This window comes from Onychostruthus taczanowskii, unplaced genomic scaffold, assembly GCF_017590055.1.
Source record: "Onychostruthus taczanowskii isolate IOZ18803 unplaced genomic scaffold, ASM1759005v1 scaffold43, whole genome shotgun sequence".
NCBI lineage: Eukaryota > Metazoa > Chordata > Aves > Passeriformes > Passeridae > Onychostruthus > Onychostruthus taczanowskii.
In genome coordinates, this window is record NW_024501792.1 from 5,498,582 (window position 1) to 5,524,609 (window position 26,028).

Genomic DNA, 26,028 nt, shown 5'->3' on the forward strand with positions numbered 1-26,028 from the left:
CCGGGGCCGGTGGGTTTTATTTCCTGGAGCTCATCCATCGGTGACGTTGTGACATACGATGAATGTGTCGGTCCTAATAAAATCAAACAAACACGTACAGAGCCTTCCACACGTCCTTCTCCTTCTCTGGGGCACTTTGGGGAGGTGCCGAGCTCTTCCCTGTGCATCTTCCCATCAGGGCTTTGCTCCTGGGGTCCTTGGTGGAGGAGTTGCTGATTTTTTTGACGTGGGGTGAGCGCCGCCAGAGCCGGTTGCTCTCCCTGCAGAGGTTCCCAAAATCCTTGAAAGAAGTGAGGCTCAGTGCCCATCTGGAAGTTGGCATCGCCTTTGAGCCCTGGGATGGTGGAGTGAGGAAGGGGAGCAGGTCACCCATGGGTCACCGAGGCACGCTGCCCCCTCCCAGCCTTCGGAGCAGAGGGAGGGCAAGGTGAGTTGCCCCAGAGAGCCGCTGCCGAGTTGGAAGCATGGGGTGTAGCAGAGGGTGAGGACGCTGTCCGGGAGAGGTGGGGTCCTGCTGGGGTCAGGCCAGCTCGATGCCCCACAGCCTCCTCGCTGCCGGGATCCTGCAGTCCCGGAGGACAGGCTGGATTTACGCGGCGGGTGGCGGGGGCGAGGAGGGATTAGTTCTGCCCCCGCCGCCGCCTCCTCCTCCTCCGCCAGTGTCTAATCTCTGCTGGGGCTTCGGGGTCTGACCCTGCTCTGATCGAGGACCGGGATAACCCTGGCTGAGCCGGGGAGGATCCACCCGAGGCTCCTGAAAACCAGGTAGTCAGAATTGCCCTTTTTTTGGGTATTGTTTATTTTTCAGGGTCGATGCGTTTATCTTGGCGGGGGGGTGGTCGTGTGTGTTGGATGAGGGGTGCAGAACAGGACGTTCCACCCTGCCGGCGTGGGAGGGATGAGAATGGAGGGGGTTTGGGGTCCCTGTGCTCCCCCTGGGGGGGTGACATTTGACATTGCGGTGCCGCAACGAACCCACCCTTAACCCTAATACAACTAATAATAAGACCGGGATAACCCTGGCTGAGCCGGGGAGGATCCACCCGAGGCTCCTGAAAACCAGGTAGTCAGAATTGCCCTTTTTTTGGGTATTGTTTATTTTTCAGGGTCGATGCGTTTATCTTGGCGGGGAGGGGGGTGTGTTGGATGAGGGGTGCAGAACAGGACGTTCCACCCTGCCGGCGTGGGAGGGATGAGAATGGAGGGGGTTTGGGGTCCCTGTGCTCCCCCTGGGGGGGTGACATTTGACATTGCGGTGCCGCAACGAACCCACCCTTAACCCTAATACAACTAATAATAACCCGTATAACTAATTAATAACTGCGCGCTGCGGGGGAGGGCTGGGCCGGACCCCTGGGGGAGGGTCGGGGCCGGGGCCGGGACGCCCCCGGGGTGTGGTGGGCTCGGGCCCGCCCCCACCTGCGCGGCCCCGCCCCGGCGCGGCCCCCCCGGCACATGCTGCGGCTCCGGCCATGGGCGCGCTGCGGCGGGCGGCGCTGGCGCTGGCGGCGCTGCTGGGTGAGCCCCGGGGCACCGGGGGAGGCACCGAGCGGGACCCGGGGGTACCGGGAGGGCACCCGACGACGTGCGGGGGGATGCGGGGCAGGACGCGGGAGAGCTGTCGGGATGCAGCAGGCGAGGTCCGGCGGTGCTGGCGGCTGCGCCCGGCGAGGCGCGGGGGGACCGGGGCACGGGAGGTAGCGCGGCGGGTCCGGGGCAGGACGCGGTGGAACCGGGGGTGAGCCCGGCTCGGGGGACTCGGGAAAAGCGGGAGGAACCGGGCAGGACGAGCGAGAGCTTTTGGGAGGGCATCGGGCAGGAGCCGGAGATAGCGAGGGGGTCACCGGGCAGGGTGTGGGAGCAGCCGGAGGCACCGGGCAAGATGCCCGGGAGCCCGGCACCGCCGGGCAGGAGCTGGGAAGCTTTGGGGTGGCACCGGGAAGGACCGTGGGGTACCAGGGGCGGGGGACACAGCACCCACCTGTCTCTGTGCCCCCAGTCCCTACTCCAGCAGGCAGGTTTGGGGGGCTGGAAGGGGGGGACGATCCACCCCCCTCCCCTCTTAGGAGTGCCCGGAGTGGAGAAAATCTGAGTCTTCCCGGGAAAAGCCATTGGTACCTTGGTACCAAGCTAAACGGCCACTTCCAGCACCCCCAAACCCGATGTACCCCCATATGGGGACACACCAGGGACTCCAAAGTGAGAGTCCGCAGTTCACCTCCCTGCGTGGCACTGGGCAGGAAAATATCCACTTGTTTTCCCTTGTTTACTGGTGCTGCACAGCGATCCCAGCTGCATGGCTGAGGTGAGGGATCTCAACGCGTCTTTGTCCATGGGTTTTTCCCTTCTTCCACCCCTAATTTCCCGCCCTATTTGAGTCTTTTTGGAACTTGCCACCGTTGCTCCAAAAGGAAACATCCTTTGGCGTTCCCAGCGAAGGAGAGGCCTTTGGAGAAAGGAAACGGCCCCAAAAACAATGGCAGCAGCATTTCCTTCCAGCAGAACACTGGGTGGGGGTCCTGGAGCCGTCACTTGTTCCTCCTTGAAGGTTTTCTTCCTTGATAAAAGTTAATTAAAGCATGTTTGTATGAGGCATGGGGGTCACTCAGCCCTTAAATCCCACCAGGGCGCTCCTTTGCCGCATCCTGATGGCGTTTTTTGCATGGAATCATGGTGGATTCCCACAAAAAAATCACGCTTGGGCCCTGGGATGTGACATCACAGGCACTGATAGCTCAAAAATGCAGCAAAAAGACCCTTCTGAACCCCAAATGTGTGTTTTTCCTTTAGTTTTGCTTTCAAGCAATCCTTCCTCATCTCGTGGGATCCTCATGAGATTGTGATGGGGACAAGCAAAATGAGGGATGTTTGCCATCCCTGTTTTCTTCCCAGTCCCTATCCCATCCCATCCTCAATCTCAACCCCAATCCCTTCCTCAATCCCATCCCAATCTCATCCCCTGCCCATCCCATCTCCGCCTCTCCCTCCCACACCAGGGGTGAAGCACGTTTCCATCTATAGCAAAGTCACATATGATTATTGCATTATTTAATTTTTTTTCCCCAAATTTGGTCTCTCTGGAGGATAGGGCACTTTCTGCCCCCCCCCGCCCCCGGGGTCGTGAGAAATGCCGCTGTGGATTTTCCCAACGGACACTGCTGCACAGCCCGGCATCTCCTATCTGCCCGTTTATAAATAGTCAAAGTTAAGGGAAGAAAAGGAAAAAAAAAATCCCCAAAAATAAAATTTTTCAAAAGGGAAGGCGACTGGCTGCGTTGCAGTGCTGAGATGCTCCTTGACCTTTTTCCAAGCTTTTTCAAGGGTCCCTTTTCCGGCCAGATTCCGGCTGTGTATTTTAAATCCCAAGCTTGGTCTTTTGGGATTTAATTTGGGTCTGGGTTTCACATGACTCCAGTGCCTTAATCCTATCAACCGGGGTCATCAAACCACAACCGCCCCGGGATTTAATTCCCCGTGCAGTTAATGGTTTAGAGACTTGGGGAGGGGGCTGCAGGGGGAGTTTGCTTTTTTGGGGGTTCAGGGTGTGCCAGAGCCAGGAAACAGCTTTTATTTGGGGGTGAAAGGATGCGATTTTAGACGAGGATATGGTGATTGATATCAGCACAGGGATTAATGTTAAGATTGCAGGGATTTAAAGGTGATTTTTTTAACGTAGGGAATAAATTCAAAGGGAAATTTAAAGCCGTTTTAAAATTTTTTGTCACGAGAAAGTTTAAAATATTTTAGAATGCTAAATTGTAAGATACTTATTCCATAGGGGAAAAAAATTATAGCTATTTTTAAAGGTAAATTTAAGGCTATTCTGTTTTTCCATATGCAAAAAAAATCCCAGCAGATGGGCTGGGGCGGGGGGAAAACACCCGGGCAGGTGTTTAGCTCAGGGCAGCTGGATAAAAATCCAGGTTTTGAGCCCAAAGAGCAGGCGGGAGGGGCTGAGGGCCCCAGGCCCCCCTGGATGCACGAGCAGCTTAATTTTTTCGATCTGGTTAAAGCATTAGAGGATTTGGAGCGTCGAGGTGGCCAAAGCCAGAGCTGTGCCAGGGGGTTCGTCCCACGCCTGTGGCTCCAAACCCAGCCCCACCGGCCTTTTTAGGGCCACTTCTGTCTGAGATGAGGAATTTGGGTGAATTCTGCAAGAAAAAGGGGATTTTGGGCAGCGAGCAGCCTTCAGATCTGGATCCATCTCCCTCTCCCCGATACACTGGAGGGGAGATGACGGAGCTGGGATCTCCTGTTGCCACAGGAGTTTTAAGGATGACAGAGCAAAGCTGCAGCCCCAGAGCACAATTAACATAATTAACGTGCTCGTCACTAGGTTTCAGGGTTAACACCCCCCGGGCTGCAGCGCTGGGAGCAGCTTTGAGGCACACGGGGCAGTTTTAATGCCTTGGGGCGCGATGGGAATCCTCTGGCTGGTGCCAGAACATCCTTTCCCTCTCTGGAGCCTGCATTTCCCCAGGAATCCCCAGCGCCCTTTGGAACAGCACGTTTTTTGTGCCCAAAAGCCGTGCTGATAGAGAAGGTGGGATGAAACACCTGGATTTTCCCAGCTGTTGGGGATGCACAGGGGTGTAGAAGCTGTGGAGTCACTTATTAATTCCATCTCCATCATTAATGAACTATATTATTATTAATATTTTATTATTATCATTATAATCATTATGCTTATCACTCTTTTATTACTAATATCATTATAACCACTGTTATAATTGGTTTTGTAACTGTTATAACTATTACAATTATTTTTATTAAATTACAATTATTATTCTCCAACCAGGTCTATTACCTGTTATCTCTAATATTTCTAACAGAAATTACAATACAATTATTGAATATAATCTAGTTTCTTCTAGATTATCCCAATTTAACACACTTCTATAGTGATGTAGGATCTGGGCTGAAAACACCTAGATTTTCCCAGTTGTTGGGAATTCAGGGAGATTTAGGGGCTGTGTCATCTGCATAATTAATGAACTATATAATTTTGATCACTATTATTATTATTATTATCATCATCAGTATTACTGTCATCATTATTGTATTGGAAACATTGTTCTAATTATTATAATTTATTATTATCATTATTAATATAACTTTTATCATAATGATTCCCACTTTTATAATTATTATTCTCACTTTGATCATTACTCTCATTATTCTGAGCACTATTATCACTTTCACCTCCCCACTATTATCCCTATTCTTACCAAAATATACCTATATTTATAACCGTTATAAATTATATGTTCTCGATGATCTGTTTTGTTCTGGAAATTCCTATTTAATGAGTCGCCATCCCATATTTCTTTCCACTTTCTCTAAATTTAATACAATTATCTGGATAATTACATATAAATACACTATAATTACCGTTATTTTTCCATACTCTCTATTGGATCTGATACCACAGCTTTATATAATTAATAAATAATATTATCAATGGTTTGGGACCTGCGGGCGCCTCCAGCATCTCCCCCCCCCAAACCCTCCAGGATTTAAAGGTTTATGTTCTTAGCCCGGGTGAGCTATTTTTACGCATCCTCACCAGACTGGGCCTTATTTCTCCCAGTTTTTCACTAGAGAAAAAAAAAAGTAATTATTTTTTTTTAATTCCTGAGAAGACTTATCAGCCGGAGCAGAGTTTCCTGCCTGGAGCTGGAAGGCTCCGTCCGGAAATGGCACCAATGCCTTGCCAGGAGGGGGGATGGACGGATGCGGGAGGAGGCTAAAAATACCCCCCAGCGCCTTGTTTTCCTCTTCCCACCCTGGAAAAATCCAATTAAAACCTCTGAGCTCTTAGGGAAAAGTGAGAGGTTATTGAAAGCTCCCGAAATCCTTCAAACCCAGGGGTTTTTCCCCCCAAACAGGGGGTTTGGGATGATGGGCAGCATCATCCTTTCCCCCCTGCGTCCCGATGTGAGGCATCCCTGGGGCGCTGGCAGGAGCAGGGCCAGCCGGGGTCACGGATCGATGGCTGGATGCAGGGATGGAGCTGCTGGGATGCAGGGCCTGGTGATGTTCCCCTGGGAAAAACAATCCAGCCCCAGCACAAACTCAGCCTTGCCTGGGCTGATTAATTTTCTGGCTGAGCCTTACGGACAAAGCTGGGGAATGATCTTCCCCCAGGAGCTGAGCATCCCTCCCCGGTCCGTGGTACCCCCCTTAGCCCATCAGATCTCCTCCCAGTGGGGCTTGGGGGGATGCTGGGATGTAGGGGATGTGGTGACAGGGGATTGGGATGGGATATTTGGGGTCAAATGAGGTGGGGCACCGGAGGAAGCCGCTCATGGATTATCCCAGTTTAGTGCTGCAGCAAAAATGGGGGATACTGGGATGCTGGGAAAGGCTTGTGGGGTGCATATGGGGGAGCCCTACAAATAAATCCCATGGGATCTGCTGCAGCATCTTGGGAAGCTGGGAGAACCCCAGTACTGAGCTAAGGGGGGTGTCTGCCTGCTGGAGCTGGCTGCCTCCTGGGAAGGGTGACTTAGGGCCTTAGGAATTCCCAAGCTGAGTGTGGGGCGGAAGCTGGGATGGGAGGGAGCAGCGATGTCCTGCATCCTCTGGAGCAGGCGGAAAGCCCTTCCTGTGGCAGGGAAGGAGGCAAAATGTTCTCTTGGCTCAGCTTCCTGGTGATAACCTGGGATTGTTGTTTTTGTCTTGGGAATGGGGTTTTTTTCTCACAGTCAGTGAGGTTTTGTGAAGAAGTCGCACCTGGGGTTGAGTCATTTCCCGGTTTCTTCCCTCTCCCACGGGCAGGTGTCTCCTTGGCCGTGCTGGAGGTGCATGTGGGGACGAGCCTGGTGTTCTCCGTGGAGGGGCAGCAGGCAGTGCTGCCTGTCTGGTACACCAGCCACTCCCAGAATGAGCCCTACATCACCTGGATGCTGAACAAGAAACCTACTCCCTTCCAGGTGAGAAGAGGGCAGGGGCTGCAGGACTGGAGGTGGAGGGGACCAAGGTGTCGGTGACCATGGAGGGGATGCTGGTGGTGCCCATGATGGGGGGAAGATTATGGTGCCCACCATGGGGTAGTGGCCACAGTGCCCGTGGTGGAAGGATGCCCATGATGATGAGGTGTCCATGATGGAAGGAAGCTCATGGTGCCCACCAAGATGCTCATGATGGGATGATACTCATGGTGCCCGTGCAGGGAAGATGCCCACAATGGGTAAGTGCCCATGAGGGGGGGAACCTCACAGCGGCCCACAATGGGTAAGTGTCCATGGTAAGGACGTGGCGCCCATGATGGGGAGATGCCCACAAAGGGGAGGTGCTCATGGTGGGGATGTGCCCATGGGGAAATGCGTGTGGGTCTCACAGTGGGGGAATGCTTGTGGTGCCCATGGTGGAGAGTTGGCCCATGATAGGGTGAAGTTCATGGCACCCACCATGGGGAGGTGACCACCATGGGGGACATGCTCATGGTGCCATCCCCACACCCACGGGAAGCTGCTTGTAGTGCCTGAGATAGGGTGGTGTTCATGATGGGGGAACCTCATGGTGCCCACCATGGGGGAGTGCCCTTGATGGGGGGTGCTCATGGTGATGTGGTGATGCCCACAGTGCCTGCAGTAGGGAGGTGCTTGTGGTACCCACAGCAGGGAGAGACACAAGATGGGGAGAGATCCAAGCTGGGGAGATGCCTGTACAGGGAAATGTTTGTGGTGTCCATGGTGGGAAATGGTGGGGAGATGACTGTGGTCCTCATCATCAGGAGGTGCCTACGGTGGGGAGGTGCTCATTGTGCCCGTGAGGGGAGATGCCCACGCTGGGGTCATGCCCAGGGTGCCTGCAATAGGGAGTTACTTGTCTTGCTTACGATGGGGAGATACCCATGGGTGGGAGATGTCCTTAGAAATGCCCATGGTGCCTACAGTGGGAAAATGATCACAATGGGGACACCACTTGTGGTACTCCTGATGGGGAGATGCTCATGATGGGACAGTTGTTCATAGTGCCCATGCCAGGGGTATTTGTGCCTGTGCTGGGGAGCTGCCTGCAGTTCTCATATCCAGGATGCTCAGGGGAGATAAGGCTGGAGGGGGCTTATGCAGCAGCCACTGCTCTACAAAATTTGGGATTTGAGGGGCTTTTCTCTCCAGCAGCGCGATCTGGAAGCAAAAGCATGTGGTTTTTTCCCTATGCAGATCCTGTCATACATAGGTGGGGTGGTGAAGGTGGAGGAGACAGATCTGAAGTCCCGCGTGGGGTTCCTGTACCCCATCATCACCCACAACATCTCGGTGTTCATCAACGCCACCCGGGAGCAAGACTCGGGTCAGTACATGTGCACTGTCAACGTGGTGGATGACCCCATCAGGATGCACAAGAACGTCGGCCTCATCAACCTCACCGTCCTGGGTAAGGCTCCGCCAGTGCCCCCGGCTGCCCCGGACCTCCCCGTGGTGCCCCTCGGGACTAACATCTGCGCCCACAGTGCCACCGGCCACCCCCACCTGCCAACTGCACGGCAACGCCATCGTGGGGGCCAACGTGACCTTGAGCTGCTCCTCCAAGAAGGGGAAGCCCTCGCCCATGTACCAGTGGCAGCGCGAGCCGCCCACCCTGCAGGTCTTCTTCCCCCCTGCCCAGGGTAAGGTGGCACCAGTGTGGGGCTGGGGAGTGGGGTGGGTGGGTGGGCCGGAATATCCTGAGGAGATTCAGCTGGGGGATTCTTTGGCTTCACCCCCTTGACCGCTTCCTGCACGAGGAGGTGGAGGGTGTGGGAGTGGTTGTGAGGCAGCACCCAAATTTCTCACCTGCAGACCGGGCCAGGGGCACCCTCAAGCTGACCAACCTCTCCCTGGAAATGTCGGGGGTCTACGTCTGCAGGGCTGAAAACCAAGCAGGTTCTGAGAACTGCAGCATTGTCCTGGAGGTACACTCAAGTGAGTACGTGTCCACAGGGTCGGGGAGGGGGACACAGTCCCCATGAGGTCCCAGTGGGAATAAGGCAATAAGGGAATCTCTGTCTCTCTCTGGCAGAAAGCACCAAAGCAGTCATTGCCGGCGCCGTGCTGGGCTCCCTGGGTGCCCTTGCCACCATCATCTTCTTTGCCCAGAAGTTTTTTGGCTACAGGAGGAAAAAACGTGACAGCCAGGAGGAGGGAGCCAACGAGATCAAGTGAGGCACTTTTCCTGTGGAGGGGGTTCAAATCATCATTAGGTTCAGGGTTAATGGGTGAGGAGGGTGTTTCCACCTCTGGCCCGTCATTTCTCAGGTTCAGAGTTAATAGTGGGGAAGAGTTCTTCAACTCTGGCCAGTCATCAATGTGCTCCAGCGGCAACAATCAGGAGAAAAGTCTCCACCTCTGGCCAGTTGTCATGAGGTGTCAGAGTTAACAAGGGGATTTTCCACCTCTTTCCCTTTTGTCCCTCTGTTTGGGGGTCCAGGACGTCTGCACGCCCTCCTTGCCCAGGGAGAGTACGCTGTGCGGGGGGAAGGAAGGGTTTCCAGAGCTGATCTCTCTGACGCTCTCCCCTCGTGGCAGGGAAGACGCCGTGGCACCCAAAACCCCGTCGTGGGCGCGGAGGCCGGCTTCAGACACCATGTCCAAAACCAGCACCCTGTCCTCCATCGCTGGCACCCGGCAAGCCTACGGAGCCAGAGCCCCCTCCGACACCGCCTCCATCCTCACTACCACCGGCAGCTACCGGGGACCCCCGCCCCGGGCGGGGGGGCGGCCCCCCAACCTCTCACCCCCCGCCGTTAACGGGACCCCCCGGCGCCGCCAGGATCCAGCCGCCGCTCCCGTGGCGTCGCTGCCCCCCTCCAGCCTGGCACGAGCAGGCGCCGTTCCAGTCATGGTGCCAGCGCAGAGCCGGGCTGGCTCCTTGGTGTGAGCATCCCCAAAAAACAGGGGTGCCCATAGCCAGCCCATCCCACTCCCTGGTTCCTGGGGTGGTTTTGGTCCCTTTTTGGGTTTCCTTTTCTTTTTAACAGATGCCTCGAGCAGCTGGACTCATCGTGGGTGTGTTTAATGGGTGCAGGGGCTCTCTGGGTTTGGAGGGACCGAGTCTCCCCATAAATATCACCCCCCAAACCAGCCCCAGCCCTGCCTCAGGGGGGTCCCCTTCTTATGATTTTTTTTTTCTATATCTATATATCAGGTGAAATGAGGGATTTTTCATAAAAGAAAGTAGGGGTGGGGGGATGGGGGGTGATGGGGACACACACACACACACTTTTTTTAGGGGTTTTCTGATTAAAAGCTGCTGCGCTGCCCAGCACCGGCGCTTTGGATGAGTTTGTGCGGATTTCGAGGCGGGGAGGGATGTCCCACAGCTTTCTGGGTGATGTCATAGGGCAGGGTGATGTCACAGTGCACCAGCCAGGCTCCTCAGGGTAAGGTGACATCATGATGTACGTCACACCCTGTGACCGTGATGTCACTCCCTGCATCAGGAGGTAGAACGCCACAGTGAGTGTGTGACATCACAGCATCTGACTGATGCCTGGATGATGCCATACAGGCATGTCACATGTCCATCAGGGATGTCATGTGTGCCTGCATGATGTCACACTTGCCATTACACAGCAGCAGTGATGTGACATGTGCCTGTATGATGTCACACCCACAGTCACACCTAGTTGTGACATCACACTCAGTGGAATGATGTCACTCCAGCCATCACACACACACCTGTATGGTGTCACACATCCAGCAGTGACATCACACACACCTGCACGGTGTCACACATCCAGCAGTGACATCACACACACCTGCATGGTGTCACAGCAGCTGTCACTTGTCCAGTAGTGACATCACTGCCCATCTCATGCCAGCACCCCACAAGTCACCTCCACCCACGGGTGATGTCACACCACACCCTGATGTCACGTCACACGCCTGGCAGTGATGTCACACGTGCCTGCACATGCTTGCAGGTACACATGGGAGATCCCTGCTGGGCACACCTGCCCCACGCCCCTCCCCCCCCGCCCGCTGTGACCTCACCGCTCTGCCGGTGACATCAGAAGGCACCGAGGACAGGCCGGGGCTCTGGCAGGGGCGTTTATTGGGGCGGGGGGTGTCTGGGCTGGGGGGGGGCAGCCAGGGGCAGGGGCAGGGCCTGGCTGTCGGGGGACCCCGGGGAACGCATGCGGGGGGCAGGGGGTGAAGCGGGGGCTCCTGGGCCTCGGCGGGCGGCGGTGGGAGGGAGTCGGTGGCGAGGGGTTTCCGGTGAGCAGCTGGTGGCCCCTGCAAGAAGGAGAGAGCGAGTGGTCAGCCTGGGCTGGCCCTGCCTGCACCCTGCACCCTGAGCCTGCCTGAACCCCGTGCCCTGTTTGCACCTTCAGTGCTCTCTGCACCCTGAGCCTGCCTGAACCCCGTGCCCTGCCTGCACCCTGCACCCTTCACCCTGCCTGTACCCTGCACCCTGCCTGTGCACTGAGCCCTGAGCCTTGTTTGTACCCTGTGCCCTGCCTGTACACTGAACCTTGAGACTTGTTTGTACCCTGTGCCCTGCCTGCACCTTTAGTGCTTTCTGCACCCTGTGCCTGCTTGTACCCTGCACCCTGAGCCTTGCCTGTGCCCCGTGCCCTGTCTGCACCTTTAGTGCTCTCTGCACCCTGTGCCTGCCTGTACCCTGCACCCTGCCTGTACACTGAACCTTGAGCCTTGTTTGTACCCTGTGCTGTGCCTGTACCCTTCACCCTGCACCCTGCCTGTACCCTGTGTGTGTGTGCTCTCTGTATCCCATGCCTTGTCTGCACCCTGCACCCTTCACCCTGCCTGTGCCCTGACTGCACCCTTCCCACACCCTGCACCCTGTTCACATGCTGCTCCTGCAGCCTGCACCCTCTCCATGCCCTCCCCTGCCCACACCCTGCCCGTGCTCTACTTGCAGCCCGCCCACACCCTGCCTGCACCCTTGTCCTGCCTCCACTGCTGCCCACACTCTGCCCTCACCCAGCCCAGGAATCTGGGGGGGACCCCTGCCTGCACCCCCCTAGGCAGAGCACTGTGGCAGAAGGAGGGGAACCTGGCTCCCCTGCTGCCAAACTGCTCAGCCCCCCTAATAAGGCATCCCAAAGGAACCTCCGGGCCCTAAGAAGCTGCACAGCACCTACACTTGGCAGCTGCTTCCTCACTGCAGCCCTCTGACATCCTCACTGCAGCCCCAGTGCACCCTTGCTCAGTCCTCACTGCAGTCCCATTGAATCCCCACTGCATCTCCAGTTCATTCTCATTGCATCCTCACTGGATCTCTGTTGCTTCCCCACTGCAAACCCAGTTCATCCCCTCACATTCTCACTGCATCCCCTTTGCAGCCCCACTGCAGCCTCACTGTCTCCACGTTGTCCCCACTGGATGTTCACAAAATCCCCACTGCATCCTCTGTTCATTCTCATCCCAGCCCCGCTGAATTGCCTCTCCATGCTCACTGCATTTTCACTGAATCTCCAGTGCATTCTCACTGCATCCCCATTGCTTCCCCACCACGTCTCAGTTCTGTTCTGAACTGTATCCTCAGTTCATTCCCACTGCGTCCCAGCTGAGCTCCACTTCCATCCCCACTGCATCCTCAGTTCCTTCCCACTGCAGCCTTGTTGAATCTCCACTGCATCCTCACTGCATCCTTCTCTTCCTCCTCACTGCATTCCCGCTGCATCTTCAGTTCATCCCCGCCGTATCTGCACTAAATCCCCATCGCATTCCTACTCCATCCTCATGGCATCCCAGTTCCATCCCAGCTGCACCCCAGTCTCATCCCAGCTGCACCTCCAGCAGCCCCGCCACGCTCACGTGGCCGAGCCGGCAGCACGCCCTCCCCGCCGCTAACCCCGAAGCAGCCCCGCCGGTACCCGGGGCCATCCCGCGCTGCCGGCACCGGCACGGCTCAGGGCACGGCCCGGCCACGGCGCAGCCACCACCCGGGCTCCAATGCCACGCGGCCTCGGCACCGTGGGCGCTTTTTAAATTTACCTTTTCCTGCCAGGAGACTGTGACACAGGCTTTTAAAAATAGCATGTGCTGAGGCGAGGCGCTCGGGGTGGTGTTGCTAAGGGAGAGATTCAATCCAAATCTAGGGCTGCGCCTTCCCATCCTACTTCCCATCCTTCCCAACTACTACGGCGCGCACCCAAATTTAGGGCAAGGCAGGGGCTGCCTGCCTGTGTATTTCCATCTCCTGGGAGGAAAAACCCCTTCTCCACCCTGAACCAGTGCAGGGAAGGTTGCTCCATCCCAAATCTGCACAGGGAAGAATGCTCCATCCCATATCTGCGCAGAGCAGAATGCTCCATCCCAAATCTCTGCAGGGGAGGATGCTCCATCCCAAATCAGCTTGGGGAAGGGTGCTCCATCCCAAATCAGCTTGGGGAAGGGTGCTCCATCCCAAATCAACAGAGCAAAGGACACTCAGAGCAGCATCCTTATAGAAATGACCCAGTTTTGGGGGGAAGAAGCGGGATTTGGGGTGTACCTAGTCGCCGTTGCGGAGGTCGCCGCCGCGGGTGCTGTTGGCGCACTCGGCGTCCTTGGTTTTCCGATCAATCTCACCCCCTTTGATCTTCTTGCGGGTCATATGGCCACGGAAACTAGCCTGGATCTTGGCAGCTGCCGCATTGGCATCAGGATCGTCCAAAGGGATGTCCAGGATGTCCTCGTCCAGCTTTGTGCAGGCTCCCTCCTGACGGCGGCAATGGCAGGGTTACAGCTGGTGCCACCTCAAAGAGCGCAGCCCCCTCCCCAAAGGAATCCGTTCAAGAAGGTCTTAAACGAGCCCCTGGTCTAAAAATTAGGGGGAGGGCTGCTAAAAATTACGTTTACTCATTAAAAATTGGGTTCCTTTGTTTAAAAGGAGGGGTTTTGCTAAAAATCAGGGTCCCTTGCAGGTGTCTTGGGGCAATGGCAACCCTGGACCACACGGCTGCAGGAAGCCAGACTCCAGCCAGGGTTATGAGGCAGGGAGAGGAAAATCCATGGGAGCAGAGAATGGGTTCTGGGGGATACTTCTGGCAGGGGGCTGGGGGCCATCCTGCACAAAATTAGCTGATCATGCCTCAGTTTCCCTTTTTCTCATAGCCTGTTGCATCTTCCTACATCCCTCCTCAGGGCTTTGGTTGGAAACACCAGGAAATTTGGGAAAGCAGTGATGCCAGAAGGGAGGAAAAGCCCCACAGGATCAAACCACTCTAACCAAATTCCCCTCCTGCCACATCCCACCAGAGCAGTTGGACTCAGCACCAAGTTCAATGGGAAAAAAAGAAAAACATGGGAAAATTAAATGAGGTGGAAATGAGCTGGCATTGGATGATCCAGTGCCAGCAGCTGTGGGGGAGAAGCCTTTGTGTTGCCCCATGAGCACTTAAAGGACCTAAAGGAGTTTTGGGGGGCTTATTTGGAAGCTGTAGATTCAGGGGGGAGGAAGCTCATCCTGTTGGAGCATGCCATGGCTCCACGAAGTTGCTCAGGTTGTTTTACCATTGTGAAAGGTGAGGATGGGTCCAAGGTGGAAATGATATGTCCAGGGTGGAAATGTTATAGCCAGGGCTGGAAATCCTATAGCCAGGGGAGAAATCCTATAGCCAGGGGGAGGAAATCCTATATCTAGGAAAGAAATCCTATATTCAAGAGAGATATCCTTTATATGCAGAGGTGGGGGAGAACAACATATATCCAGGGGAGAAATCCTATATACAGGTGGGAGAAACCTATATCCAGGGGAGAAATACTATATCTGGAGAAGGGAATCCTATAGTCAGGGGAGAAAACCTATACATGGAGGGGCATATCCTATATCCAGGCGAGAAATCCTATATCCAAGAGAGAAATCCTATATTAGGAGAGAGGAAATCCTATATCCAGCGGAGAAATGCCATATACAGGTGGAGGAAATCTATATATGTGGGGGCATTTCCTATATCCAGGGTAGAAATCCTACATTCAGGGAAGAAATCCTACATACAGACGGCAGAAACCTATATCCAAGTTGAGAAATCCTGTATAGAGGTAGGAAAAAACATACATTCAGGAGAAAAAATCCTATATCCAGGGGAGACATCCTATATTCAGGGAAGAAAACCCATAAACCCATAAACAGGGGGCCATATCCTATATTCACAGGAGAAATCCTATATCCAGTGGAAAAACACCATATCCATGGGGTAAAAACCTCTATGCAGCTGATGAAAACTTGTATCTAGGGGAGAAATCCTATATTCAGAAGGAGAAATCTTACATATGAGGGGAAAAGTCCTATACATAGGGGAGAAATCCTATATCCAGGCAGGAAAAACCCTATATCCAGGGGGGGCTTTGCCTCTCTGGAGGTGCCCAGGAGGAGAGTTGGGGGCTTTTCCCTGTGCTGCTGTCTTAGGGGGAAAAAGTGGGGAAAGGGGAAAGAGAAAGGGGAAAGGGGGAGGAAAAGGGGAAAAGGGGCAGGAAAAGTCAGGGGTCAGGGAGAAAGGGGAAAAGGATGTGGTTTTCTCCCCAAGCCGGCTGGTGGCCGGGAGAGAGGGGAGCTCACCCTCGGGTGAGGAGAGAGGGGTGCGACCCCAATTAAGCCCTTTATCCGTACGCAACCCCCGATCCCACCTGTAGAGCACTTGTGGGGTGGGGGGATGAAAAAGCTCAATAAAAGCTGGATTCGAGGCCGGGGGGGTTCCTCAGCGGGCTGTGGGGTGCAGGATGCTGGCCGTGCGGGATGGATTCCGAACTGCTGTGAGGCAGGACTGAGTGGGGATCTGGGGGGGCTGGGGGGCAGAAGAGCCCGGGGGCTGCAGCAGCGCCGGGGGGTCGCGGAGTTGGCTGAGCTCTTGGTGGGTGCAGCACCCATCGCACCCCCCGCCCCCAGCACCCCAAACCCCCCGGCCGCCCCCAGCCCAGAGCGGCGGTAAGGGATGAAAGGCAGGAGGGGACCGGGGGAAGGGGACCTACATTGCAGCAGTCCATGGCGGAGGGCGGGTGGGCGGCCAGCGGCGGGCGAGGGGCTCCGGCAGGATCTCGCTTCCCCGGCAGCTCTCCCGGCGCAGGTGGCAAGTTGAGCGGAGCCGCTTGCCTACGTAATGCGCTTTCCTCCGGGCGAGCCTATCAGCCCGACACCCCTGCCAGGCTTTTGGGGGGGAAGGAGGGGTGCCTTATTTTTTTTTTTCCTCCCTTTCTCCTCTTTTTTTTTTTTTTTTATTTTTTTTTTTTTTTTTTTCCCTCCTCCAATTTTATTTTGCAGCCTCCAACTCCCTCCTAACACTTAAAGGAGCCGGCAGCTCGCCTTGGAGTTTCGTGGAACACAACATCACATGCAGAGGATGCGAGCCAAGATGTGATGAGCCTTGCCTTCAGCGTGGAGGGTTTTTTGGGGGACAAAGCTATAGCAAATGGGGGTAATGGGTTCATTTTTTGGGGGGTACATGATCCACAGTGATGCTGGAGGCAAGTTTTGCCCCCGGATTGGTTTGCACAGGGGTAAAAAACCTTCTTGACCTACTTAGGACTTGGTCCTGAAGGAGGGTGAGGATGAGGATGGCAAGGATGAAGATGGTGAGGAAGGGTGGGCATGGTGGGACACAGCATCCTACCGAGCATTCTGCAGAACCCCGGGGCTGATGTGCCCAGCTGCAGGCTCCAAGCAGAGGAGTGGGCTCCACTTCTGGGGTCTGGGGGTCCCTTCCCCACTCACAGGAGCATCTGCTCCCCCACATTTGGGGTGTTCTCCAACCAGACCAGCAGCTCCAGCCACTTTCACAGCCCTCGGTGCTCCCTGCAGACCCTGCTGCCACCCCAGACCACGTCGAGGTGCTGGGACTGGCAGGGTGAGCTGGGGCACCCCGGGAAACAGGAGGGACCCCCAGGGCAATGCGGGGGGCTGCAGCCCACAGCCCCCCCACCGCCTGCCTCGCTCGCCTCTAATCCGGGTTTGGGAGTTGCTAAGCAACTGCATAAGTCGCCCGTGGGCTCCGCGCCGATGCTGCTCCAGCCAGCCCCCAAAACACAGCCTGGCCCCCCCAAGGCGGGCACCAGCACCCCCCGACCCACCCGCACCCTCGGGCCCCACTGGCTCTCCCTGGCCAAGTTTGCTCTCAGCGGTCAGCCTGCTTGGGGGCCTGGTGGCACTGGCCTTCCTCTTTGCCACCATCATCATCGCCATTAACACCCCTGTCCCACTGACATCACTGTCTCTGGCACTGGAATGGGCACTGTCCCCATCCCTGACCTCATCCCCATCACCTCCACTACCTTCTCCACCCCTACCGTCCTCCCTGTCCCCATCTCTGTCACCATCCCTGTCATGATCCCCATCCCACTTGTTGTCCCCATCCTCCTCACGATGCCAATCCCTGCTCCCATTCCCAGCTTCAACCCCATCATCCCTGTCCCTCTCCCTGTCCCCATCCCCATCATCACCCTCATCCCTGGCCCTGTTCCCTGCCACCATCCTTGTTCCCATTCCCATCCCACCTCCATCTCTTTCTCCAAGGCCACTCCTGCTGGGTGCAGGTGGTGGCACCTCTTTTCCCCTGACACCCCAGGATACCCTGCTCCCCATCCCACTCCACCTCATCCCTGCACATCCCACCACTGCCACCTCCCTCCACTGCTTCACCCACACTTGGAGGCTGAGGGGGGTCACCCCTGCCCCAGCACATGCCAGGCACCCAAATTCTCCCTTGGGAAATGCTCCCAGGCATCCCTCAAATTCCCCTGTGAGCCACTCAGCTCTCCCACTGGAGCCACTTTTCCACCATCACTTCTTTCCACCAGCACACCAGGGTGGGTGGGGATGGGGGGTGGGAATAGCTCTGCTCCAGAAAACCCCGCTGCAGCTTCCAGGAGAAGCCTTGGCAGCTCTGCTGGGATTTTTGATGGGAAGAAATCCTTTTCCCTGGATTTTAGACCCTCCAGATCCATCAGTGCCTGCTCCAATGAGAGAAGACCCGGTGTTTTGGGCGAGTTAAGTGGGAAGGGTTTTTGGAGTGATTGATCTGAGTCAATCGTTTGGGGTCACGGATCTGAGAAGTTAGCCCCAAAATTAGGATTAGTCCCTCAATTAGCCCCCAAAATCTGCTCCATCCGTGGCAGCCGGGTCCTGGCAGAGCCGCCGAGCGCCGCCGTCTCCCGCAGGCTGCGGCTGCGGAGGAGGGACGCGAAATGCCAGAACATTTCTAATCATTAATGGCGAGTTTTGAACCTGTTCCAGGCTCTGCATTTTTCCTCCCTGGACCCCTTCATCTGGATGATGCTTTTTCAGGTGCTCCAGCACCTCCAAAATTTTAATTCCAAGGCAACAACTCAGAGTTTGGAAGGGGAGAACGGGAAGTGCAGCTGGCGAGACCTGCTGAGAACATCCCGCCGTCGTGGTTCGAGATGGTGGCACCGAGGTGTTAAAAAAATCCTTTAAAAACAGGGGAAAAAATCCTTAAAAGAAAAGGGAATTGGATGCTGGAATGGTGCCCTGGGCGGGCAGTGCTGCCGGCTGCCGAGGCAGGAGCCGGCAGCCGGCGAGGCGGTGCTGCAGGGGGGGTCAAGGCGTAGCTGGTTGGCATCAGCCCCGGCACGGGGTCCCCGCCAGCTTTTTTTCCCCATCCCTCCTTCCTGTTTTTCCCGGGGGAGCCGCTGTCATGCCCCGTGCCGTGGGCGAGCACCACATATGGCGATGGAAAACAGGAAAGAGGGGGTAAAAACGGGGTGAGCATGGATGGGGGGGTTCGCTCCTCTCCAGAAATAGAGCAGGCGGCTTCGACGCAAACCCCACTTTTTGGGGGGGATTTTGAAACCACGTTGTGTGGGAAAATATGAATTTCACAGGCGGGAATAGGACTGGGGGGCCTTTGCGTGCCCCCCAGAACTCCATGGAGGTATCTCAGCTTATGGAGGGGGGTAGGAGAGGAGCAATGTCACATCATTCCTTCACGCTGGGATGTTATGAAGTTTCTTCCAACCTCCAGGGATGCAGGGGCCTAAATATAGAGGCTAAAAATACCATCCCGTGCTCAGCTCAGCCCCAAACCCAGGATTTTTCGGGGAGAAATCTCAGGTGATCGACGCTAATAACGGCGGGGACCTCGTTAATAAAATTCCTCATTAAAACAGCACCGCAGGGGCAGGATGGGAGTGGACCCACCCACGGGAAAAGGGCAGGAGCCGCTAGGGGAGGACCAAGGGGCTTTTTTTAGTTTTGGGGTTGGACAGTGGGAAATGGGGGATTTGGGGCAAGTGCTGAGGTTGCATCTCCGGAGAGGTGTTCCAGTTCATGAAGGTTATGGGGACATGCTCCTCTTTGGCTCCTCTCCACTCATTTTGGGGGTGGAATCACAGTGATCCAGAGCTGTGCACGCTGCCTGCCTCCCCTGGTGCTGCCTGCTCCCCCTCCATGTCCTTGGCCTCTTTCTGGTCCCAGAAGAAAGAAGAAAATTTAGATGATGTGGCACAGGGGTGGCAGGGACAGGGTGGGAGCAGGGACACAGTGCAGCTCTTGGCACCTCAGTGGAGTGGAGGGCAGCCTACCTTGGAAGGGGGCCAGGTGAGACCATCGTCCTCCAGCATGGCTCCCCACGCCACCGGGTCAATGCCACTAGCTAGGGAAGGAGAGAGCTTGATGCCACATGCAATGGGCACCTGGTACCACGGGCGATGGGCACATGGGACAGGCACAACATCCTGGGTGATGGCACAAATGGAAGGCCTGATGGCCATTGGTGGTGGACATTTAGGACAGGCACAAGGCCTTGGGCAACGGGCACAAGGGCAGGTTTGATGCCCTGGCGATGGGCAGACGGAGCAGGCTGGGCAGGCAGTGCAGCGTGGGGCAGGGGATGGCAGTGTGGGGATGGCTGCTGGGCAAGGCCACTCACCCTCTCTCTGCTGCAGCAGCTTTTGGAAGTACTGCGCTGCAAAGGCCACCACGTTGGTGGGCTGCTCCCGCAGCACTTCCCGCGCCAGCCCCTCCAGCAGGTTCCGGAAGCCGGCAGGCACCCTCATGCTGGTGTTGGAGGCGGCGATGGACATGGTCGCTTCTCCTGGACGCTCTGCAGCGGCACAGCCCGGGATTAACCACAGCCCACAGTGCCCGGTGCCACCGGGCAGCGCCGGGACTCGAACCCGTGGAGCAACGTCTGAGGGGGCCAGAGCCACCGCTAGGGGGAGACACGCTCCCTGCTCGCCGCGCACGCGCGCGCCGCCCCGGCCTGGGCGCGGGGGGGCCGCGGCTCCGGTCCCCGGTTCTCTCCCCCGGTGTGCCCCGGTTCTCTCCCCCGGTGTGCCCCGGCTCCTCCCGCAGCCCCGCAACCCTCGGCCCCGCGCTCCCGGCCTTTCCTCTCGGCCTCTCCCGTCAGAGCCGGACCGGGCCGCGCCGGCACCTCAGGCCGCGGTGCGGACGCTGTCGCTTGGCAACCGCCCCCCCCATGGGCGGTGCGTGCACAGGCCACGCCCCCGCGCGCCGGGCCCGCCTGCGGGGCGGGCCGGGGGTACCGGGGGGCCCCGGCGGGTACCGGGCAGTGCCGGGCAGTACTGGGCGGTACCGGGCAGTGCCGGGGGTCCCGGCGCCCTCGCAGTCCCTTGGCCCCCCAGGATGGCGGCGTGGGCGCTGCTGGCGCTGCTGGCTCCGGCGGCGGCAGGTAAAGGGCTGGGGAGGGTCCCCCTCCGACCCCCCAGCCCCGCGGGCATCCTCTGCAGCCGGGCCCGGGAGCGAGCCTCCCCTGGGATCCCCCGAGACCCACTTCGGGGCACTTGGCATCGCCAGAACCCTTGGCATCACAGCAGCCCGGCTCCGACGCCCAGGGAATCCTCTAAGGCCTCGCAAGCCCTGATTTGGTGCCCTTTGCACACTCCGAGTCTCGTATGTGCACTGGCGCTTCCCCAGCCCCGCTCTTCGGGTGCCCCTCTTGGCACCTCCTGTAAATCCTCTCAGCCCCACTTTGACACCCTCTGAACCCCCAGACCCTCTTTGATGATGTTGGCACTAGTCTGAGCCCCACTTTTGGGCCCTTGGTGCCATCCCAGCCCCATTTTGCTGCCTTTGGCATCCCCCTTAGCCCAGTTTTGATGTCCTTGTTACCCCCCACCCATCTTTCACACTCTTTGCACCCCCAAGCTCTCCTATGCCCTTTGCACTCCCAGAGCCCCAGTTTTACACCCTCTGCACACCCTGAGTCCCACTTTGACAAGCGTGGCATCCCCCAAACCCCACCTCAATGCCCTTTGCATGCTTTGAGTCCCACTTTGATACCCTTCACACCCCCAGCCCCTCCCCAGCGCCCTTGGCCCAGCTCTGCTGCCGTGGGACGATGCTTTACGTAAGGTGGGAGCCGCATGCGGCTCCTTGGTGGTGTCTCGTGGGCTCTCCTCCCTTCCCTCCTCCCTTCTTCTTCCCTTCCCTCCTCCCAGCTGCTTTTTATAGCTTCCACTCTTCCCTGGCGTCTCAGTTTCAGGTTTTTTTTTTCTCCTCCGACTTGTTTTTTATATAACTCCCGGAGCCTTGTGGCATGAGGCAGCGGGACCAGCGATGCAGCTGACTCCTGAGGGGCCAAGAATATTGTTCCTTTCCTTCCTAAAACCCAGCCTAGGATGAGCTGCAGAGGAGATGAGGCTCCATGAGCTCTGATTTGGTCACTGGGGTTCTCTGCCCAGGTCACCCCTCACATATTATTCTGACCCCCTTTTCAAATATGATTTTCTTTTCACTCTGCAAAAATGGGGCTTTTGGGGATGCCAGAGCTGAGCCTTCTCCTTCCATCCCCACTGAAGGTGCCTTTGCCGATGCTGCTGTTTTCCATCCCACTCCTTGACAAACCTTTTTCCAAGGGAAAAACACATCAGAACATTAATTAGCAAGGCTGGGCTGGGAGAGACACTCCCATGCTGTTATTAGAGGAATTTTTACCAAAATCTGTATCCAAATCCATGTAATACAAGATGTAACATGCTCCCTGTGCTTTAGGAGGTGAATTCCCTCTTGTGGAATTTAAATTCTGCCCCTTCCTCAGCTCTGTGGTGATTTTAACCACTTTAAAGCTGACCAGGAATCTGTAAATTAGGTGGGATCTCAAATAATCTGTATTTAAGAGGGGGTCAGAGGCCATGCTGAGGGTGTTTTTCTCTTGGAGCTGATGTTTGCCCTGTTTGCTGGTTCCAGGGGGAATGCTCAGCTTTGCCTCCTACTATGGTGACCACATGGTGCTGCAGCAGAAGCCGTCAGGGGCTGTGGTGTGGGGCCACGGGGAGCTAGGGGCCGTGGTGACCCTGACTCTCTCAGGTGCCAGTGGCCTCGTCATCATGGAGAAAACAGCACAAGTTAAAGGTCAGTCCCAGACTTTCACTAGAAACTGATGGTTTTGGTGGCCAAAAACCTGTCTGAGCCCAAATCAGAGCCGATGGTGGGGTGGGTGAGGCAGGGTTTGGCACACCCCTGTTTGTCACGCTGCTGCTCTGGGGCTGCAGAGGTGCTCGTGACATCTCCAGCTCGTGGTTTTCCCTCTCCAGGAGACCTGGGTGGGCTCAGCCATTCCCCTCCCCAGCAGTGGCAGCCTTTGCTCACTTTGGTTGCCAGCAGTGGCTCCCGTGGGCGCCCAGCGGGAGCGGAGCTGCTGCTGGAGTGGGTGGCACCGCACGGGCTGGAGCCGAGCGATGAGGCTGTGGAGGGGACAAGGGGAGTTTAGCTTCTCTCCCTGTCTAAACCAGGTCTGAGGAACCTCAGGTTCTTTTTCAACCTGTGCCCCCTTGGAGGATCCTGTGGGATGTCTAGGCCCCAAAGGCTGTTGTCTGTGCAAGCAGAACCTTCCTGGAGCTGGGAGGGCTCAGGAGCACCTCAAATCCCAGCTACATCCCTGCCTGAAGACTTGGGAGGGAGCTCATCACCTTTGGAGGGTAAAAGTGCTGCCCAAGGGCATCTCCATAAGATGAAGAGCCTGGAGGTGTCTTGTGGGAGAGCAGCAGTCCTGGAGATCTGCAGGATCCAGCCAGAAAATCCACGCTAAGCTCCAGCAGAATATCTTTACGCTTCGATTTGGCGCCTCTAAAATTAGCTGGAGACATCTCAGTGTCACACACACCAAGCTGCTCCTGTAATCCCAGTTCCTCCCAGCAGCTTCTGCTCTGACACACATTTGTTTTCCAGGTTTTCTTTTTTAACCCCTAAATTCCTGCAGGAGAAAGGTCCCTCTGATGCCAGAGAGCTTCTGAAATCCACTTCCCCAACCTGTGTCTGTGGTGGAGAAGCTTTTCCCTGTTATCTGTCCTTCCCCACTGGTTGTTGGCTGCTCATCCAACATCCTGGTGAATGTCTTGAGGCCTTCATAAGGGTGGTGGAAGATAAGCACCATCCTCTTCCTCCAGGATCTTCTGGGACTTGGACAGCTGTCCTGGACCCAATGGATCGGGGCGGTCCCTATGCACTGACAGCTGAGCAGGGCTTGGAGAACGTGACACTGCGGGACATCTACTTTGGAGATGTGTGGCTTTGCAGTGGGCAGAGCAACATGGCAATGACAGTCCTGCAGGTAAGGCCCCACAGCACAGATCAGGAGCCGGTAGGAATCAGGCAGAGAAGCACCTTGCATGCTCCTGGCCCTTCTTCAGGTGGCCAATGCCAGCCAGGAGCTCGCCGCCGCCACTCACTATCCCTACATCCGTATCTTTGCTGCGGCGCCTGCCCGCTCCAATGTGGAGCTGGAGGACCTGGAGCAGATTGATTTGCCATGGTCCATTCCAACAGCTGGTGAGTGCAATGTGCCTCCAAAAGAGAGCTTGGAAATGGGTTTTTTCCCACTGCTTCCCTTTGCAGCCTGCTGTTTCTTGAGCAGAAAACCTGGGCCATGGGAATTTCACCTACTTCTCGGCCGTGTGCTGGCTGTTGGGGCGCTCCCTGTATGAGGCTCTGGGGACCCCCATCGGGCTGGTGGAGGTGGCCTGGGGAGGGACCCCCATCGAGGCCTGGTCCTCCCACCGAGTTCTGCAGGCATGTGGGCTCCCAGAGGACACAGGGAGGTGAGAGAAGGTGCTGTGGAAACACCTCCTGCCCTGTACCGCGCTGCTTTTGGGGAGTATCCTCATCCCTTCCCACCCCACCTCCTCTCCAGGAGCCTCACAGCCCCCTCTATGCATGATTATACCCTCTCTGGATAAAAACACCTTCCATGCCAAGCATAAGGCACATCTGGGTGGGTAAAGGGAGAAGAGAAGGACCCCAGATCTCCCTTTGCAGTGGTGCTTGCTTTAACCTAAAGGCTGTCTTGTGCTTTGTACCCCACTTAAACCTAGCTGTGTCTTCCAGCATCTTCCCACATCAGCATCTCTCTGGCCCACAAACTCCCTCCGTGCTCTGGAACGCCATGATCCACCCGCTGCTCAACATGACCCTACGGGGTGTCGCTTGGTACCAGGGTGAGCCCCCATTTCTATCCCCTGGGGTGGAGCAGCCCTCACTGTCCCACTGGCTCTCACCAGCCCTTCTTTCTGGGAGACAGGTGAGGCCAATACCTTCCTGAACACAGACCAGTACAACTGCACTTTCCCTGCGCTCATTGCCGACTGGCGCTGGGCGTTCCACACCGGATCAGCCGGACAGACGGAGCCACTTCTCCCCTTTGGCTTTGTGCAGGTGTCAGGGGGTGAGAGGGGTGACATCCCCTGTTGTCCTTGGGGGATGCCAGGGAGAGGATGCTCTAAACACATATGCATCCTGCCAAGTCCCCAGGCAGGGACCACAGTGGCCAGTTTTGGGATCTGAGCCACTTCCCCATTTCCCTTGTGCCCCTCAGCTGTCCACCTACCGCCGTCAGAGTGCAGATGACAGCTTCGCCCGGCTCCGCTGGCACCAAACAGCCAACCTGGGGGTTGTTCCCAATGCCAGGATGCCCAGAACTTTCATGGCTGTAGCCATGGATCTGGGCGATGAGCACTCTCCCTATGGCAGGTGAGTCCTGGGCTGGGGTGAGGGTGTAGGGATGGAGTTTTTGGGTTCCAGCTCCATCTTCCTCCTCTTCCTGGGCAGTATCCACCCCCGGGACAAGCAGAATGTGGCTCACCGACTGCTGCTGGGTGCCATGGCTGTGGCCTATGGGGACAAGGGCCTCGTGTTCCAGGGACCATATCCCACCCGGGCTGTCCTGGAGGTGACCAGGGGGCTGCTGAATGTCACCTACAGCCAGAAGCTCATCTACCGTCAGAGGGATGCGCAGGCATTTGAGGTGAGGAGTGGGATATCCTCTCCAAAGAGCTGCAAAAGGGAAGGCAACACTGATGGGAGTTTCTCCCCTCTCCAGGTGTGCTGTTCCAGCCAGGCATCCCCGTGCCAGTGGCTGCTGGCACCAGTGGTGGCAGTGGGGTCCCGCACGGTGACGCTGGCGCTGAGTGGCTGCAGGACACTGGTGCTGGGCCTGCGCTATGCCTGGGCTGAGTGGCCCTGTGAGTACCAGGCCTGCCCCCTGTACAACTCCCAGGGGCTGCCTGCACCCCCCTTCCTGCTGGACACCCTCCCTGCAGGGAATGCTGACGGAGGGAGAGAGCTGCTGCTCCTCCCCAGCTCCAGGTACCCCCTAAATTAGGGAGATGAGTGAGCTCAGACCTCTGGCAAAACACTAATGGCTCCTGGCACTGTCCCTTCCCAAGCCAGGGAATCAGAGACTTCATTACTACCTTATTAATTAAACAAGTTTTCAGCTCCTCTGTGGACTCAAGCCAAGGCTACAGGGTGGGGGGAAGGGGGAAAAGCCAATTACAATTAAATATATGAAAAATTATGTAAGGAGAAGCAGCAGGACACAGCAATGGGAGCTGAACCCCTCACTGCTGCTCCCTTCCCTATGGAGCTGGTCCTGGCCCCGCAGACACCCCATTTCTCTGGGCACAGACTGCTGATCCCCAGGGCAGGGTGCTCACAGGATCCAGGGATCAGCTTCCAGCTGCAGGGTGGAGAGGGGGAGAGAGGAGCTCTGCCAAAAAAACACAGCCAAATACTAAGGCTGGGCTGGGACAGGGAGCTGTGGAGGGCTGCAAGTGCCTTCCACCTCCCTCTCTTAATAAAAAGCTAAACTCATTTTATTCCTGGATCTTTTTTTTCCTTCAG

General features: G+C 56.5%; 3 protein-coding genes across 6 annotated transcripts; 2 read left to right on the forward strand and 1 right to left on the reverse strand.

The window, feature by feature from the left end:
- Positions 1 to 250: 250 nt before the first annotated feature.
- LOC121340800 (endothelial cell-selective adhesion molecule-like) lies at positions 251 to 10,182 on the forward strand. 4 transcript variants are annotated; one of them, XM_041413791.1, is made up of 7 exons: positions 251 to 427; positions 6,781 to 6,935; positions 8,172 to 8,385; positions 8,462 to 8,617; positions 8,790 to 8,912; positions 9,010 to 9,148; positions 9,516 to 10,182. In XM_041413791.1, the coding sequence occupies exons 2-7, from the start codon at positions 6,906 to 6,908 to the stop codon at positions 9,865 to 9,867; spliced, it is 1,014 nt and encodes a 337-aa protein (XP_041269725.1). In that variant the 5' UTR covers positions 251 to 427; positions 6,781 to 6,905; the 3' UTR covers positions 9,868 to 10,182. The 4 variants fall into 4 exon arrangements, with proteins under 4 accessions (XP_041269725.1, XP_041269724.1, XP_041269727.1 ...); XM_041413790.1 differs by lacking the exon at positions 251 to 427 and adding an exon at positions 648 to 765; XM_041413793.1 differs by lacking the exon at positions 251 to 427 and adding an exon at positions 1,029 to 1,063.
- A 127-nt stretch (positions 10,183 to 10,309) lies between these two features.
- On the reverse strand, positions 10,310 to 16,147 carry NRGN (neurogranin). Its single transcript, XM_041413794.1, has 3 exons — positions 15,909 to 16,147; positions 13,453 to 13,659; positions 10,310 to 11,225 (listed from the first exon to the last, which is right to left on the reverse strand). The coding sequence occupies exons 1-2, from the start codon at positions 15,921 to 15,923 to the stop codon at positions 13,453 to 13,455; spliced, it is 222 nt and encodes a 73-aa protein (XP_041269728.1). The 5' UTR covers positions 15,924 to 16,147; the 3' UTR covers positions 10,310 to 11,225.
- A 3,623-nt stretch (positions 16,148 to 19,770) lies between these two features.
- SIAE (sialic acid acetylesterase) lies at positions 19,771 to 25,998 on the forward strand. The gene is made up of 10 exons (XM_041413787.1): positions 19,771 to 20,581; positions 22,099 to 22,263; positions 23,298 to 23,461; positions 23,541 to 23,679; positions 23,765 to 23,948; positions 24,235 to 24,344; positions 24,428 to 24,561; positions 24,722 to 24,876; positions 24,955 to 25,150; positions 25,226 to 25,998. The coding sequence occupies exons 1-10, from the start codon at positions 19,795 to 19,797 to the stop codon at positions 25,505 to 25,507; spliced, it is 2,316 nt and encodes a 771-aa protein (XP_041269721.1). The 5' UTR covers positions 19,771 to 19,794; the 3' UTR covers positions 25,508 to 25,998.
- Positions 25,999 to 26,028: the final 30 nt, after the last annotated feature.